The sequence below is a fragment of the Lissotriton vulgaris genome, chromosome 7 (genome assembly GCF_964263255.1).
Source record: "Lissotriton vulgaris chromosome 7, aLisVul1.2, whole genome shotgun sequence".
Lineage (NCBI taxonomy): Eukaryota > Metazoa > Chordata > Amphibia > Caudata > Salamandridae > Lissotriton > Lissotriton vulgaris.
This window is the reverse complement of record NC_141695.1, coordinates 119,887,143-119,905,397: the sequence shown is the minus strand read 5'-3', so window position 1 is coordinate 119,905,397 and position 18,255 is coordinate 119,887,143. Positions and strand designations below refer to the sequence as shown.

General features: G+C 47.5%; 1 protein-coding gene across 2 annotated transcripts in view; it reads left to right on the top strand.

Moving 5' to 3' along the window:
• Positions 1–11,581, top strand: part of LOC147700968 (uncharacterized) — a 70,022-nt gene extending 58,441 nt beyond the window's left edge. For both annotated transcript variants that reach the window (XM_086929795.1, XM_086929796.1), the window contains 2 exons: positions 1,570–6,324; positions 7,554–11,581. In XM_086929795.1, coding sequence (XP_086785921.1) covers positions 1,570–6,324; positions 7,554–7,585 — 4,787 coding nt within the window. In that variant the 3' untranslated portion in view covers positions 7,586–11,581. The remainder of the gene's footprint in view (positions 1–1,569; positions 6,325–7,553) is intronic.
• Positions 11,582–18,255: the final 6,674 nt, after the last annotated feature.

Below are 18,255 nucleotides of genomic sequence, written 5' to 3'. Positions count from 1 at the left end.
TTCTGGTTCATGGAGGACCTGGCTTGGCAGTACGGACTGGACTATTCCTGTTGGAGCAGGGTCAATACTGATTTGCATATGACTGGGTCCAAACTGAGGTTGCATGGTGTGCAGAATAACAATGGATTGGGAGGCGGCCCGAGTGATTACCAGTGGTTGAGATTAATTCAAGCATTCCACCCATCATTGTTTTGTGTACTTATTACGTTGCTTTAAGTGGGATGGGTATGCCTAGACATGGCTCCCGTGCACACTGTGTCACTGAAACCATTCTGCACCCAGCTGATGAGCACATAACTAGGGCGAGACCTGTCCTGGGTTGCTTGTGTTCTGGTTAGGGGAGCACCTGACGTGGCAGTTCGGGCTGGACTGTTCCTATTGGAGCAGAGTCCAGACTATTTTGCATATAGCTACGTTCAAACGGAGGTGACATGGTGTGCAGAGTAACGATTGATTGGGATGCAGCCCAAGTGATTACCAGTCGGTGAGATTAATTTAAGCATTCCATCCTGTACTGTTTTGTATATTTATTGGAGATGTGGGCGGTGGAGCTGTAAGTAATCCCAGCTGTATTCAAAGAAAGGCTAACAGATTACTTTTAGACTCACTCATCGCCACAGACACACTTGGATGATTTCCGAGCTGTTCTTGTCTGAAAAAATCATGTTCTATTTTTAGGCAGGTACATTTCTCCATATCTTTTCTTTGTGAGATTTACAAGGACCAAGTGCCTTAAAACTCTCAGTAATGCAGAGGCTTGGTGTGTGGGACTACTACACTGTCAGAAATTACAAGGCTTTTGATGGACGTTTGTCTTGCAGAGATACTTTCCTTTTGTGGGATTTTTGGATCACTTGTTATTTAGTAGACATTGTTTGGTATGCACATACACCAACCAGCCTACGGCTATCTGTAGATGTGAACACTGTCTTAGTAGGAGTTGAAGAAGAGAGACTTTCTAAAAGCTTTGTGGTAAGTTATGACTCGAGTGTAGGGGTCATATGTGGAGGTGTGACTTGAGATGTATTCCAGGGGCATCATTAAGACCCTGTTCAGCACAAGTCCAGTGTTGTAAACCTTTCCAGAAGTATAGGGAGGTCTTTAAGTGGACGAGGTTCTTTGTGTGCCCCAAAGCTTTAGATTATTTAGTGAATATTTGGGACTCTGTATTTAGGCATGACTAAATGCTTTGGTCAGCTTTTTGGGGATTGGATTTTCCTAGTCCTTCAGGTGTGGGGAAGTGTTTTTGAAACTCCCCTCACCTCCAACTCATGATTAATTTGTGGCCCCTGTAAACGACCTAAGGTTCCAACTATAACCATGCAAATCTGGACACGTACATTGTCTTGATACCCAAAGTACTCTGCAGTGAGACCAGGTCCAGGCTTCGCGAATGAATATGACCGCTGTAAAGTGCTCTAGGTGAAGCTCTCCTCTCCCTGGCGTGCAGCAATTCTGTGCGAAAGAGCATGCACCTTGTCTTATCAAATTCAGAATTATCTTCATTGTTTTTCTTTTATTTTTTTCTATTTGAATAAGGATCTAATACTGTTTTTCTTTTCTTTTCAGAGAAAAGATTGTCATTGGAGATGACTCTGATTAACACAGAAGCCAAAGATATTTTGGAAACCAAGGCATCTTCCTTTGAAGAGGCTGACCCAGCCATCTCCGATGGGATGATTCCCCAGTATGCCAGACAGTACCAGCCTATGGGGTTTGGAGAGCGTGAGGCTTGGCAAGCTGGTACACAACAGAACGAAGCGGAGGGTGTGGCAGGGGACCTTACATATCTTAGGATGACTCCGATGGATGGAGGTGGAGCTCCAAGCCACTCGCACTATAGTGAAGGGACTGCCCGTATCCTTAGTGAGCAGAATTACCAGGCCACCGGAGAATACGTAGAGCCCCTACCAATGCCCTCTGGAAAAACTGACCTGGAACTCGCTGATCACTTGAAGATCCAAGATGATGTGCTGACACGAGGGCACTTTGCTACACAATCCGCTAATTGTATGGAGGGCAATTCAGATTTATCTCTCCCTCGAATAATTGCTTGCCACTCCTTGTCTTCCTCTGCCATGCCCATCAACAATCTCCTGCCTGTGGAGAGGGAATCGCTTGAAATACTAGAGGATGGAATGATTCAGGACAACATGTTGGCAATTCCGGACCACGAGCTCATGCAGGCAACCTGGGGCCTGGTCCAGTGCCCCTTCTGCACCAGCACGTTCAGAGACCCAACGGAGCTACTAGAACACCAGAAATCCCACACCCAGGAGGAGCAGTTTGAGTGCATCGACCATGAGGTGGTCCTGGCTGAGTGTCAGGAGGTGCCTGGAGATGCTAAGATCTACCAGTGTATCGTATGCGACCGGAGTTTCAGCAAGCAGTCGTCCCTGCTGACTCACCTACGCATCCACACTGGGGAGAAGCCCTTCAGCTGCCATATGTGCCAGAAGACCTTCAACCAGCGCACCAGCCTGACTGTACATCTGCGTACTCATACGGGTGAGATGCCCTACCCATGCGACAAGTGCAACCGAAGCTTCCGCCAGAAGTCCAATCTCACCCATCATCTGAAGAGCCACATCACTCAGGACATCCTCAGCTACCTCAAGGGTGTGGAGAACTTCGACCACCAGGTAGAGCTACAAGTTCTACACCCTAATCCCCCAAGGTACCCCCACCAGTGGAGTCAGAGCTTCACTGGGACTGTTAATCCAAAGATGAGCACTACAATGACTCAAGACCCCAAAGACCGCTTCATTTCACACTCTGCTCAAGTGTTCGGGGGGAAGCCCCCCATCCAGGAAGGCACCTCGACATTGCCCTTTGATCTGGCTTCCCATCTGGATATCCGTACAGGAAAAAGGCCCTACACTTGCAGCAGCTGCTACAAGAGATTCACCCACGAGTCGAATCTCATTGTCCACCAACGGATCCACACAGGAGACAGGACCTACAGGTGTCACGAGTGCGGCAAGGAGTTCAGCCGACGCACCAGTCTGATGGTGCACATTAGGACACATACTGGGGAAATGCCCTACCAATGTCGTCAGTGCAAGAGGAGCTTCAGACAGCAGTCCAATCTCATCTATCACCTCAAGACCAACAGCGTGCAGGGCGTCCTATCTTGCACCGAGAGCACACTGGGTGCTGGACTGCTGAATGGCCGCAATATTGTTCCCCTACCAAGGATCAAGTATGAAACTTCTGCAGACTTACACAACACTTTTTCGCACATCAAGGTGCCGGTTAGGCCTTCAGAAGACCTGCTCAGGAGGCCATCATCTGGGGGACTTAAATTGATACCATCTGGAAACATACCCATCCCGAGTTCACCTGTTGATGTAAAGGCAGAGCCTTGTGAGTATTCACTCAATATTCATTCACATGAAATTTCTGATTCCGCACCCTCCCAAGAGATACCCATCTGTCCTGCACAAGTCACCGGCAAGCCTCATATCCATGAGCAACTACTGCATATCCAGTCACATGTAAACAACCAGACCCACTCCTCCCAGGTGCTTCCCACCTGTCGTCCACATATGAACTTTAAACAAGAGCCCTTGGATCAACCACTTAATCAATCCCTTGTGAACTCAATGTCTACATCCTCTCTAGAGCCACCCACCTCTCCTTCATGTGTGGACGCTCAGCCTTCTGAGGGAGTCCTGATCACTCCTCCTCTCATGGATTTAGTGTCTAAGCCCTCTCAGGAGTTATCCTCCTCTCCAATTGTGGATGTTCTGCCTTCCGAGGGAGTGCTAGTTTGTTCCTCCCTCATAGATATAATATCCAGTCCATCCCTGGAGCTTCCACATGGTCCTTCACTTACGCACTTCCAGGCTCAGCCGAGTGGGGACTTGCTCATAGGTTTGTCACAAGTTGAAGGGGGGCAGGAGCCTGCGGAGAGCCTTCTCAGCAGCCCTACTCTAGTGGATGTCAAATCGGAGCCCCCTGAGGAGCTGCTGGTCAGTGGGGGTCCCGCAGCCTCTGGGGATCTGCTTACCCATCAACCACATGTTGCTGTTAAGCCTGAGCCCCCTGATGAATTGCTCATCCCTTCCTTGGATGCATCGAAGTCCACTGAAAACCAGACCATCAGTCCGGTCCATATGGATATTAAGCCTGAGCCTGGGGAGGACATGTTGATCAATCCCCAGGTAGAATCTCCCTTGGTTCCTTCAAGCAGCATTCCTGCATCCACCCCTGTGGCTCAAGAAGACAATTTCACCAAACAGCCATTTTTGATGGACCCTGTGACACTAGAAGACAACTTTGTTAATTCGTATCTTTTGATGCCACTGCCACTACCCGTAAAGCGCAAAAGAGGCAGGCCTCCCAAGTACATGAAACCAAATGTTCTTGACAGAGCCTCTACCTTTCTGGAAAGCTTGATGCCTCCTGTTAGTATTTACAAATGTGAACATTGCCCCAAACATTTCACCCACGAGGCCAAGCTGCATGCCCACAAGCGCATGCACCTGGTCGAAAAAAAGCACCCATGCCAGGTTTGCGGGAAGAGGTTCGGCCACCGCACCACCCTAATGGTTCACATGAGGGGACACACCGGAGAGACACCGTTCGAGTGTAAGCAGTGTGGCCGGGGCTTCAAGCAGCAGTCAAACCTCCTCTACCACCTTAAGTCACACACTGTGCACAACTACAGGGTACAGAAAGTGGAGGGCTCGGATCTTGGTGGTTCCCAGCATACAGGCAAGGCTGATCAGGTGAGCGGTTGCTTGGCCATTACTAAAATGCAAGCCTACATGGGGGAGAGAACGTTTAAAGGTGTCATGCCAGAGAGGAGTACCGGTCAACAGTTGGATTTTTTAATGTATCACCGGTCACGTGGCAGAGGCCGACCAAGGAAATACTTCAAATTCAAGCCAAACTTTGGTACTCATGGCTACCCCTTATCCTGCCAGAGGATGCCTGTGGCGAAGAGACCATACCGATGCAGAAGGTGTCCCAAGAGGTTCAACCACAAGTCTAACCTGGTCGTGCACCAGCGGATCCATACAGGGGAGCTCCCCTACCCTTGTAACCAGTGCGAACGGAGCTTCCGCCAGCAGTCCAACCTTAGCCACCACCTAAAAAGTCACGCTCGACTGACTGTAGGGACTACAAAAGTCAAGGGTCAGCACAGAACCCTTCATGGGTACCAGATAACTTTAACTGAGCTTGCAGAAATTGCCAAGGAAGAACTAATTACTCCTTCAGGTATAGACATTACAACAGGCTTGTATGTTGGGAGGGACAGTGAATGCAATAGTGTAAAAAGTAATTGTTCAGTCTTAGCCGGGGGCACCGCAACAACTAACATCAAGTTGGAAGAAGACCTTTCCTCCCAGCTTCCATTTGCTGTAGAACACCGGCCCTTCAAATGCAACGAGTGTTTCAAGACCTTTAACCACATCTCCAACCTCATCGTGCACCAGCGGATTCACACTGGAGACAAGACGTATCGGTGCCACGAATGTGGCAAGCACTTCAGTCAGCGCACCAGCCTGATGGTGCACCTGCGGACCCATACGGGGGAGATGCCCTACCAATGCATGCAGTGCAAGAGATGCTTTCGGCAGCAGTCTAACCTCATTTACCACCTAAAAAGCCGCACAGTCCGAGGGAAGCTAGCCTGTAAGGAAGGCGAAGACCTCCCTAGCCAAGCAGGAGCTGGACGCAGCTCCCAACAGATCCCCAAATCTGCGGCATCTGATGAGGTGCCTGATGCCCCCTCACACCCAGAGGTGAAGGCAGAAGACGCTGCTTGTGGTGGAAGTGGGTCACCCTCTGTTGTGGAGCCACGACTAACCCGTTCGCGAGGAAGACTGCAAAATGCCCAGAGTGAAGAGGCAGACCCAACTGAAGATGCAAAGTACAAGTGCAGCGAGTGTTGCAAGACTTTCACCCATGAGTCCAACCTCATTGTTCACCAACGAATTCACTCGGGAGATCGGCGCTATCAGTGCAAAGAGTGTGACAAGGAGTTCAGCCAGCGTACCAGTCTCATGGTGCACCTGCGGACACACACTGGAGAGATGCCCTACCAGTGCCAGCTGTGTGAGAGGAGCTTCAGGCAGCAATCTAACCTCATCTACCACATGAAGAGCCACAAGGCTCCTCGCTCCTCCGGTAGCAAATCGAACACTGCAGTATCCGAATCCTCATGTGTGAACTCTGATAATCCTTCTGCTCAGGACCTTAATAACAAGGTGACTGCTGGAGCCAGCAAGCAACAGGCACCCAGTCAGCATTTACCCCACCAGGGACGCCCTAGAGGAAGACCACGAAAGCATGTGAAGTTAAAGCCCTCCTGTGGTAAGCATTGTCGCCTAGTTGTACTCTAAAATATCTTCACTTTTTCTGTTTACTATAGTAAAACACACTTTGTCTTAATCACATACTTTCTTTTGGAGAAAACTGAAGCAGCGGTTCCTTCATGGACTACCATGCTTGCTTTCCTCTTTTGTTTTGGGAAATTAGAAGTATCATCTGGGCCAAGTGGAGCTTCACAAATCAGGGTGTTGGTGCTGGAAGAGATCAGGGTAGTTTTATTGTACACTGAACATACCAGATTTGTGCTGATGTATGTAAAATCTGTATTAGGTAGCTACATTTGAATTGAAGATGGCCTTCTCGTGGGTTGCATTTTTGGTTCAATTTTTTAGGGGCCCATTCACAAAGGAAATTACAACTGTACGTGTAAGTTAAGAGCTGAAAATACTTCGTTTATACCTGCCAGGAACTCATATAGGGATTTCTGGGGTGCGTAAATGCATTTACTACTGTGGATGTCTCTGCTCAAAGTGCTGGGAAATCTGCAGTAACAATCCCACTTGATGGGTGGGCATTCCAAGGCATGGTTTGTTTTGGAGTTTTAGGAATACCCACACACGTAAACATCTTTGGGCATTACCAAATTCCAATATGGCCTCTTTCCGCCCTAGAAATGGGCAAAGATTTCCCACCTTTCAGAATGGGAAAAACAATGGATCATCCCCCAGATTTGTGGAGGGTTTCGAGAAAGAGGTTTCTTTATGGGGAAAATGTTTGCTGCTTTTTTTTCTCCTATGCAAAAAAAATCTGCATATTCCGGCCATGATGAATTCTAAGCCATACAGATAGAACTCTAACCAGTGAATCCAATAGGGATGTCCCTTGACATTTCCAATTGTACACCTAGATCACGCTGCCAATGCAGCTTTCTAAATGTTCTGCTGCGAATGCTAGTGAATTGCTAAAAATCCTACATAAATGTAATTGTGTCTTCCACAGTGTTGTCTACTGTAGATGTCAGATTTGTGTTAAGAGAGAAAGCTTTCTTTTCATACAGTTCCTTATTGAATCAGGGAGTGATTGGAATATGGACGCAGAAGTAAGACTCAGGAGACGTCATCTCTGCACATAGTATTTTGTTAATGGAAAGAAGGTGTACCCCTTTCTGATGTGCTGATAGAAGCACTGTGGTTTATCATACATGTTAACAGGTCCTTGTTTACCATGCATCATATGTCGCACTCTTAACATGTCTTTTTTCGAATCCGCAGGTGCACACAGAAGAGAGCTTCCGTGTCAGTAGCGAGTCTAGGACTACTTCCACTCGCATGCTCACCCGGAGCGAGAGCCTGTGCCAGTGTTGGGACAACTGTGTGGGAATATTTCAGCAGCGTTCGGACTTGCTTGACCCAGGGGAAGGAAACTCCCAGGCTGAGACGGCTTGGATCAAGGATTCTGAAGGACACTTTGAGGTGAAGGTCAGTCTTCTACCTCTCCCGGGCCTGGGCACAGGCTACCACTACACATGAGGAACGGAGTCCGCCCGTATCCCAGGACTGTTGCAAAGCACACACTGACTGATGCAGGGCTGGATCGTGGGCCCAATGTGGTCCCTCATTAAGTAAGAATCCCAAGTAGAGGTGGGAGAAAGCTGATAGGAAGCTATGCCCCCCCTCAACCCCCCCCCCCCCACACACACACACCACTTTGAGGTATTGCAGAGCACCACAGCTCATCTTCCAGCTAGGATGTTTGATGAGTTTACTTCTTCTTCAAGGTGTAGTGACTCTGGGCCTTATGCACAGATAGTGGGATCAGGAAATCTTTGCAGCACGCTTGAAAAATATTCATTAGATAGTGGAGTGGAATACTGGGTAGGTCCATCAGTAACCTCCCACTAGGAAAAGATATTAATGTGGTGAACATCCTTCAAATAATGGTTGCCCTAGTTGTACCTGACCTCAAACCAACCATGGCGGGGAAGAGTTAGACGGAGGCCCGTGAACCTGTGGCGCGGATTGTTGTTGCTTGAGTCTTCCACTTTTCGAATGACAACTTGAGAGTTAACAAAGCCACATATCATGCTATATTGGAATTTTCTTACAATGTTCATCCTATAAGCATCACTTAACCTGGTTCTCTGATGAGACGCGTATCTCTGAAATTAGATGCTTGATTTGATGAAGTGATCTTGAACTCACCAATTTGGTCACATCTTCTAAGGCAGCCTTGAGGGAGTGTTAACGGAGAGATCTGGGCCAGTAAGCCTGCCATCAGGCAAAAAAGCAGTTTTTTCTTGAGGACTGATTGTGGATGTATGTCAGTAGTTTTCTGCAAACACAATTTTATTGAGTAGTCCAGTTGAGTATAGACTGGTGATCACGCTCCCAATTAAATCTTCTTAATGGGGTGCACTGGTGTTTCGACTACTTTTGTATATGAAATGGCCTTTCTTTGTCTAACTGGTGCAAGTTGATAGGAGCAGGTTAATCCAGTCTTTGGCCGAATGCTTCCAGGTGGTGAACTGCCTACTTTGATGCAATGAGTGGTGTAGGGTCTGAGTCCTGTCTGAGGATGAAGCAATTACAACTTTTCAAAGCACTCCTACATGCCGTTTGTTGCATGTGGGTGGGTATTTGGGGGCTTGCGGGTGTTGCTGCTTAGTTTCGTAGTTGAGTCTTATTTAGTGAATGGACCACACGTGTGTTTAATTTTATGCCTACAAACTAGCACATGCTATCGGTGGTCAGTATACTTGGAAGAGGCAAACCTTCAGTACATCTTCCTAGTTGATTCTTCCTAGTAGCTGAGAGTAGCAGTGGCCTTTGAGTTGCACACAAAGGGGATAGTCATTATTTATTTTCTTTCCTGTTTGTCCCAAGATTTCCTGGCTGCTCTTTTGAAAACTCAGGTTTGAACATTTTGCTCCTGCAATGTTCCGACGTGTTAGAGGGTTGGCAGAAAACATTTTTATTATTCAAGCCCTGACTGCGAACCTTCTAAGGTGGCTGCCCCTTTGTCTAAAAGACATAGCTCGTAGGCAAAAAAATATATTCCCTGTTCGACTAGATCCTGGATAGCACATGCAGAGGTGTAGCAATTCTCAGCATATTGAATTTAGAGTACTTTTTCGGCACAGTGCAATGGAAGAAAGATATGTGGCACAAGGGATGCCTCTCTTAAAGGACCGTGCAATAGAATGTCTGAATCTCTGTGATTGAGAGCGTGTATCACCTTGAGTTACAGTTAGTCTAGATTTCACGTTTGTAATAGTCTGGTAGCATGGTAAATCATCAATTAATCATATGCAAGACCTGGTGGAAGGATGTGCACTCTCACATTGATCTCATCCCCACACACATGCAAAGAAATCATTAATGCTAGCACAGCCAGCCTCAACCCTGGAAGTGTTGGAGTAGAGGCTTCCTACTCATGATTGGTATGTAGTGGATATGATCAGGAGACCAAAAAAAAACACTTTTAGAAGTTCTTGACAATGGGCATGCCCTGCCTTGAAGACACCATTATCTGGAGGTCCAAGAATGGTGGTTCAGTCCCATTCTTAACTTCTCATTAGAATTGTTTGCCCAACCCTTGTGTGCCTCTGCAAGGCTAGTGACCCATACCACCACTGAAATCCACATCAAATCCCTTGGTTAAATATACATGCCACCCCTACCGCTCCTCTACATGAATGATGAGACCTCTGATCCATGTCCATACCAACTGTTAGCCACATGAAATCCAAGGCCATGAGGCCAGTACCCAACTTAAAGCACTTGTCCACAAGAAATCCTAGGCTAGACATGCACATTTAGCCCTGGCTCTCATCTGCTAGAGATCGAGGGATAGGGACGCGGACCCAGCCAATACCTCTTATCTACATTAAGTCTTAGGCTACAGCCCATAGCACTCCTCGTGGGAAGCCCTACTCAGCCTACGGAAGAGAGCAGAATTCTTATAAAAGGGCGCGGTCCTTGTGCACAGTCTTCACCCTCCTGAATTCCGAAACCCATTTTCCCATCGACTTTGAAGGAATGTTAAATTTAACATCCATATTGCCTATTAAATTTAGGAAAGAGTTGAGCTACCGCCTTTTGACCTCTTTTGATTGCAGCTCTAGAGAGGAGGTGGATTGCATGCGGAAACCGCCAAAAAATTACTCTAGCTAGAAAAACTGAAGTCCCTACTTCTGGTGTGATTAGGAGCTAGGAGGGGGATAGCTTGGAACTCTGAATGATCCTTAGGGTATGGAAACATGTGAATGGGACGGTCTCCTTTTAACAAACCAGTTTTCTTATTTTGAACCTGTTATTAGTTTTTCTGGAAGTCTTCCATACAAGTGTTAAATATCTTTGTTAACATTTTAACCAACATGTTCGATATTTAATATCCCATTGTTGCAAAGGTATTCCCAAGGACAGAACTTGTATCTGTATGTTATCCTCCTTTGAGATTTGCAAAGGCTATCTCAACAATTCTAGTTTCTCCTCTGCAAAATCCAGCAGATGTTGAATTTGTTCACTCGGCTATCAGTCCCAGCTGCTGAGTTAACCATCAGTGAAGAGGGGACGGTCACCCCAGTAGTGCACCTTTTGACTAAATCCAGAGAAATCTCTAGCACTTGACAAGAAGAAAGTTGTAGAACGCGCCCCTGCAGCTTTCAGAACATTGTTAAAAAGATCACCTGAACAGAAGAGGAATCGGTTCTTTCTCGCAATAGACTTATCCTTCGAAGGATCTAATATTCTAGGAACCTTTTCCACAAGACAATTACTTGGTTCCTTCTCTATTATCCACTCCCTGTCTTGAGACCACCTCTGCTTACGACCTGTGCTGGACGTATTCCCATAGTCAGTGGCTGAGCTTGAAGTATCTGCTTCATCGCTGATGACTTCCCCTCTCAGGAAATGAAGCCTCCTAATCACTGGGCATTGCATCTTCCATGGCAAATGTATCCTCTGCATTTGGACATGTCCTAGACGAACAGATTGTGGTATGTCTAGCTGCACGGAAGCCTTTTACCTACGGTGATCAGATTAAGGAAGATCCACGCCCATCCCCTCACTCTGCAATAATTGTCCTCCATGTTTTTTCTTCCCTTCGTGGATCCCAGTTGTGATGATTTACTGCCAAGGAAACTCTCTACCCTGAAACAAGCATTGACCCAGGGGTGTGTGTATATTCTGTGTTACTGTTGTTTGTTATCCCTAGGCATATTCCTTGTAATTAACCATTCACTAATAAACTATTATTACATTGTGTTACCAAAAATTAATAAACACCATAATCAACCTGATTTAATGGCTCCTTGGTGTGTTATTTGGGGGGCTGTTCTTGGGAGAGGCCAGAACATTTGTGTCTTCGAAGACCTTGGAGGAAGACCCAGCAACTGCTAGTTGGTTACCTCGCTAGTGAACTGATTCCCATATGATGGCGTAGATACGCATGCTCTGCATACTCCTGCAATCTAGCGTTGGGCTCAGATGTCTGCCAGTTGTTTTTCTTCAAAGAAAGTCTTTTGAGTTACAAGATGTAGTGTGACTCCTACCTTAGCTGGCAATGAGCATGGGCACCAACTCCATTTCTATTTTTTTTTTTTGCCATTGTGTTCTGATGTCTATTGTGTTTCTTCACGCTTCAACTCAGACCCACACAGTGATATTCTATTACGATCATCTGGAAAACCTTCGTTGTCCACATCCTTTTCGACGACAGCCTCCCAGAGACTGATTTCGCCATTGACCGTCACCATCCCGACTAGAGGGTCTCAGGCACTCTTTTAGGCGACACCCGCCCCAGTGTTCTACAGCCTCTCTGTAGAGAAAGCACCCATGGTACGGGTGCCATTTCAATACTGTCCTCCGTACCAAGCCAAGTATTTGTGGTTGAACAACTATAGACATCGTATTTTGGTGGGTCATCACCATTGTCTACATGAGACACCACGCCTTCATCCCATTTTAGGCTTTAAACCAAAGGTCCGTCAACATCTGTCCAACCTGCTTTCGATGGAGAACATCTGTTCTGCTCGCAGGTTGATCAGATGTTAGAAAAAATCAAGAATAACACCAGTGGGTGCCCTCCAGACTCTGCCCCCTATGGGCTCCTTTCACAGGCAATGACACTGGGCTGGTTCTAAAGCCGCTTCATTGGACCCTACTTACTCATACTAGCAGCAGTAGCAAGCATACCACCAGTCGGTGGCACAAGGGGTGTCTACAAGGACAACTACATGGAGCCTCCATCTTCAAACATGGACTATCCTTCCCACCAGCTGGGGATAGCTCTGCTTCATGGTAAGTAATCATCACTACTAGATCAAGGTACTCCTGTTTAGCGTCATCACTGCTGCAAGGGTTTACACAAAGTGCTTGGCAGTAGCCACATACCGGAAAAGGGGTGTATCAACATTTTCCCTTACCTCAAGGATTGGCTATAAGAGCACAAGCAACTGTGCCCACAGACACCGAGGCTTCCTGTAATCTAGTGCTTATGTTAAATAGTTTTATGTTCATGTTTGTATTCAATCTGTATTCTCTATGGACACATCTTGCTCATTGATTAGCACCATGGAGATAGAATGCTCATAATGAATGTTGAGTCAGTTTCATCTGACTCCTGCTTGCTAATGGTTGAGACATTTCTTGCTCTGGATTAAACTTCATCCTTCTACGTCATTCATCTCTGTGGATCCATTTATCTAATTTTACACTTCCATCTCTGTCTTGCACCTTTTCAGGCTCACAATAAATGCCACCTAATCACACCTAAATCCACTTCAAATCCAGCCTTTACTTGGGGCAGTGCTAAACTCCATCACAGCCTACCCAAGAGGGCGCTGGCCTTCCATCAGCACACACCTTTTTTTCAGCAAAACCGTCAATTATCGGAACCTGTTTGCGCTTGATGTGCATGCTGGCTTCCTCTATCACTATAATACTGCATGCCCTGGTCCACGTGCACACGCTACACCAGTGCCTTTTAGCCCAATGCCCACAAATGGAGGGTCACTAGGCTGATCTATCGCTGGTAAAGGATGGCACCCTGTTCTCTCTGCAGGCTTGGAATAGCACCAATCTGCTGCAGGGCGGGCCCTTCCTAGACCCCATTCCGCAAGTCCCCATCACCATGGATGCCTCCTAAGCCAGCTGGAAAGCGCATCTGGAACAAAGGAGCATAGAAGCTGTATGGGTCCCTCTTAACCAGGGGCACCGCATCACTAACCTTCTGCTCCAACACCTCACCCTGAAAGCCTTTCTTACCTTCATCCAGGGCAAGGTAGGTTTAATCCAAGCAGACATGAGAGCCATGCACTAACTTCAGAAACAGGGCTGTACTGCCACCAAACCATAGAGCTCCCAATGTTTTTTTCCTCAACCAGACTCCATGGCTAAAAGAATCCTTCACACTCTAGATGTCAAACGGGCTCTCATGTACAACATTCGCACGACCAAGTTCCTGTGCAAAGCTGGTCAATTGCTCAAAGCATTTTTCAAAACAGAACAAGGGCCAGTTCATCTCCAAAGCAGGAATTGCCAGATGGATAGTTAAGTGCATCCAGATGTGCTATCTTGAAGCTAATAGAGCCCTTCTTGTTACCCGGAGGGCACGCTCTACACACACAAAAGCAGCAATCGCGACTTTCATAGGGAACATTCCTTTTGCTGACATGTGCAAAGCAGCTACTTGGTCAACCTCACACATTTTTACTAAACATTATTATGTGAATATCGTGGTCAGGCAACAGGCAACGATTGGCCTATTGGTCCTTGTGGAATCGATTTCAGACACCTGCATCATCCACTTGCTAGCCGCCGCCTGTAGAGGGGTACTACTTTACAGTCTATTCAAAGCATGCGTATCTACAGAAACACATGCTACTTACCCTGTACGAATCTGTTCATTGTGTCTAGTGCTGTAGATTCACATGCACCCACCATCCTCCCTACATGTGGGTGGCTCTAGACACAGATCTCGTCCTTTACCAGTGCACATGTGCACCAATGCCATACTTTCTTTACTCCCCTCTCCATACTACTCTCACACGCTGTGCAAGAAACAGTCTAACATGAAGTCGGTGCCAATGTGCATTGCCAACTAAGGAAGGAGTCACACTGCACCTTGTTACTCTAAAGACTTTCTTAGAAGAAAAATAACTCCCAAAAATTCTAGTTGGAAACTGGATTGTAACGGTATGAAGAGCGTACAAATTGACAGCACTACATGCTATGAAAAGATGCCTACACAGTAAGTAGCATTTTCCTTCTGTTACAACATGCAGGCTAAGGCTGAAGAAGGAATGAGAACCTTCGGATTATATTAGAGCCAGCATTAGTGCAGCATGTGTAGTGTAATGATGAAAGCTCTGGGACTGGAAGATCCCGCAACCCAGGATTTAAAGTAATCTGTTCAGTAGGCCTAACTGGGTCCCTGTAGCCGGCCTGCGCTGCATTAACGTCAGCCTGAACTTGCCAAGTTGTCCCGGTCCGGCGCAGTGAGATATCCACAGTTGGCGCTTTCTGCTTTTTTGGCACTTAATTTGCTGAAATCTTTAAACCTGAATATCTCCGGTCCTACTTATTGGGTTTTTGTCATTTTAGACTTATTTTATTTATTGAACATTGTTCTATTTTTCTACATTGGTGCAGTTGTTAATTTGTAAACTAAAAAAGTGCCGGGGCTCTCCTCAGGAGGCAGCGCTAACAGGAGAAATGTGCTGGTGCAAGCTGCCACCTGACGAGAGCCCTGGCACTTATTAACCTGGAGAGGATTTGGCCTAATGGGTAGAGCTGCCGATTTCAGAGCTGGAGAACTTGGTTTGAGTCTCGGCATGGCTCAACATCCTGTGAGTCTGGGGAAAATAATGTGCGTTCTAGATGAGTGTGACCTTAACTGGTGCTGTAAGCACTGGTGCTGAAGATTAGGTGCCGATGCTGAGCACCGGAAAGCACCGGCTCAAATTAAGCACTGCATTGGTGTGGGATTTTCCCTGTGTGGTGGTTTCACCTTATTACTGTTTGAAGTACTGCATAAATACTTTACACAGTGTAATCCTGACTGTTCTGTGCCAAGCTACCAGAGGGTTGAGCCCAGGTTAATTTATGGTTTGCTTGTGCCTAACCCTGAAAAGGATTGTGGTTCCGGCATGAGTAGAGTTTCAATCACCTCCTCCCCTCACCAGTAACTCATTTTCTCACAGAGCAGGACAGAGAGTGCAGTGTTAGAGACCCAGGACTGAAGCAGAACCAGCCTTGGTGCAGCACAGTGAGACTGAGGTAGCAGAGGTCCACCTCTGAGCAGCACCAGCGTTAGTGCAGTTTAGAGCAGCTTGTGGCAGAGGCCTAGGACTAGGAGAGAGACATCTCTAGCCCAGCATGGAGAGGAAGTCAGTAGAACATAAATAGTGTAAAAGAACCAGCGTTGGTGCAGCGCAGCAAGGGAGTCGCAGTAGGACAGAGTGAAGGCGGACTGGAACAGCATTAGTGTGCAAAGACTGGTACTGCACCAGTGTTAGTGCAGCGCAGCAGGGGAGTCGCAGTAGGACAGAGTGAAGGCGGACTGGCACAGAACTACTGTTAGTGCAGCACAGCAAGGGAGGTGCAGTAGTACAGAGTGTAGAAGGACTGGCACAGAACTACTGTTAGTGCAGCACAGCAAGGGAGGTGCAGTAGTAGAGTGTAGAAGGACTGGCACAGAACTACTGTTAGTGCAGCACAGCAAGGGAGGTGCAGTAGTACAGAGTGTAGAAGGACTGGCACAGAACTACTCTTAGTGCAGCACAGCAAGGGAGGTGCAGTAGTACAGAGTGTAGAAGGACTGGCACAGAACTACTGTTGGTGCAGCACAGCAAGGGAGGTGCAGTAGTACAGAGTGAAGAAGGACCGGTGCAGCACCAGCGTTAGTGCAGCACAGCAAGGGAGGTGCAGTAGTACAGAGTGTAGAAGGACTGGCACAGAACTACTGTTAGTGCAGCACAGCAAGGGAGGTGCAGTAGTACAGAGTGTAGAAGGACTGGCACAGAACTACTGTTAGTGCAGCACAGCAAGGGAGGTGCAGTAGTACAGAGTGTAGAAGGACTGGCACAGAACTACTGTTAGTGCAGCACAGCAAGGGAGGTGCAGTAGTACAGAGTGTAGAAGGACTGACACAGAACTACTGTTGGTGCAGCACAGCAAGGGAGGTGCAGTAGTACAGAGTGAAGAAGGACCGGTGCAGCACCAGCGTTAGTGCAGCACAGCAAGGGAGGTGCAGTAGTACAGAGTGTAGAAGGACTGGCACAGAACTACTGTTAGTGCAGCACAGCAAGGGAGGTGCAGTAGTACAGAGTGTAGAAGGACTGGCACAGAACTACTGTTAGTGCAGCACAGCAAGGGAGGTGCAGTAGTACAGAGTGTAGAAGGACTGGCACAGAACTACTGTTAGTGCAGCACAGCAAGGGAGGTGCAGTAGTACAGAATGTAGAAGGGCTGGCACAGAACTACTGTTAGTGCAGCACAGCAAGGGAGGTGCAGTAGTACAGAGTGTAGAAGGACTGGCACAGAACTACTGTTGGTGCAGCACAGCAAGGGAGGTGCAGTAGTACAGAGTGAAGAAGGACCGGTGCAGCACCAGCGTTAGTGCAGCACAGCAAGGGAGGTGCAGTAGTACAGAGTGTAGAAGGACTGGCACAGAACTACTGTTAGTGCAGCACAGCAAGGGAGGTGCAGTAGTACAGAGTGTAGAAGGACTGGCACAGAACTACTGTTAGTGCAGCACAGCAAGGGAGGTGCAGTAGTACAGAATGTAGAAGGGCTGGCACAGAACTACTGTTAGTGCAGCACAGCAAGGGAGGTGCAGTAGTACAGAGTGTAGAAGGACTGGCACAGAACTACTGTTAGTGCAGCACAGCAAGGGAGGTGCAGTAGTACAGAGTGTAGAAGGACTGGCACAGAACTACTGTTGGTGCAGCACAGCAAGGGAGGTGCAGTAGTACAGAGTGAAGAAGGACCGGTGCAGCACCAGCGTTAGTGCAGCACAGCAAGGGAGGTGCAGTAGTACAGAGTGTAGAAGGACTGGCACAGAACTACTGTTAGTGCAGCACAGCAAGGGAGGTGCAGTAGTACAGATTGTAGAAGGACTGGCACAGAACTACTGTTAGTGCAGCACAGCAAGGGAGGTGCAGTAGTACAGAGTGTAGAAGGGCTGGCACAGAACTACTGTTAGTGCAGCACAGCAAGGGAGGTGCAGTAGTACAGAGTGTAGAAGGACTGGCACAGAACTACTGTTAGTGCAACACAGCAAGGGAGGTGCAGTAGTACAGAGTGTAGAAGGACTGGCACAGAACTACTGTTAGTGCAGCACAGCAAGGGAGGTGCAGTAGTACAGAGTGTAGAAGGACTGGCACAGAACTACTGTTAGTGCAACACAGCAAGAGAAGAGCAGTAGTACAGAGTGTAGAAGGACTGGCACAGAACTACTGTTAGTGCAGCACAGCAAGGGAGGTGCAGTAGTACAGAGTGTAGAAGGACTGGCACAGAACTACTGTTGGTGCAGCACAGCAAGAGAAGAGCAGTAGTACAGAGTGTAGAAGGACTGGCACAGAACTACTGTTGGTGCAGCACAGCAAGAGAAGAGCAGTAGTACAGAGTGTAGAAGGACTGGCACAGAACTACTGTTAGTGCAGCACAGCAAGGGAGGTGCAGTAGTACAGAGTGTAGAAGGACTGGCACAGAACTACTGTTGGTGCAGCACAGCAAGGGAGGTGCAGTAGTACAGAGTGAAGAAGGACCGGTGCAGCACCAGCGTTAGTGCAGCACAGCAAGGGAGGTGCAGTAGTACAGAGTGTAGAAGGACTGGCACAGAACTACTGTTAGTGCAGCACAGCAAGGGAGGTGCAGTAGTACAGAGTGTAGAAGGACTGGCACAGAACTACTGTTAGTGCAGCACAGCAAGGGAGGTGCAGTAGTACAGAGTGTAGAAAGACTGGCACAG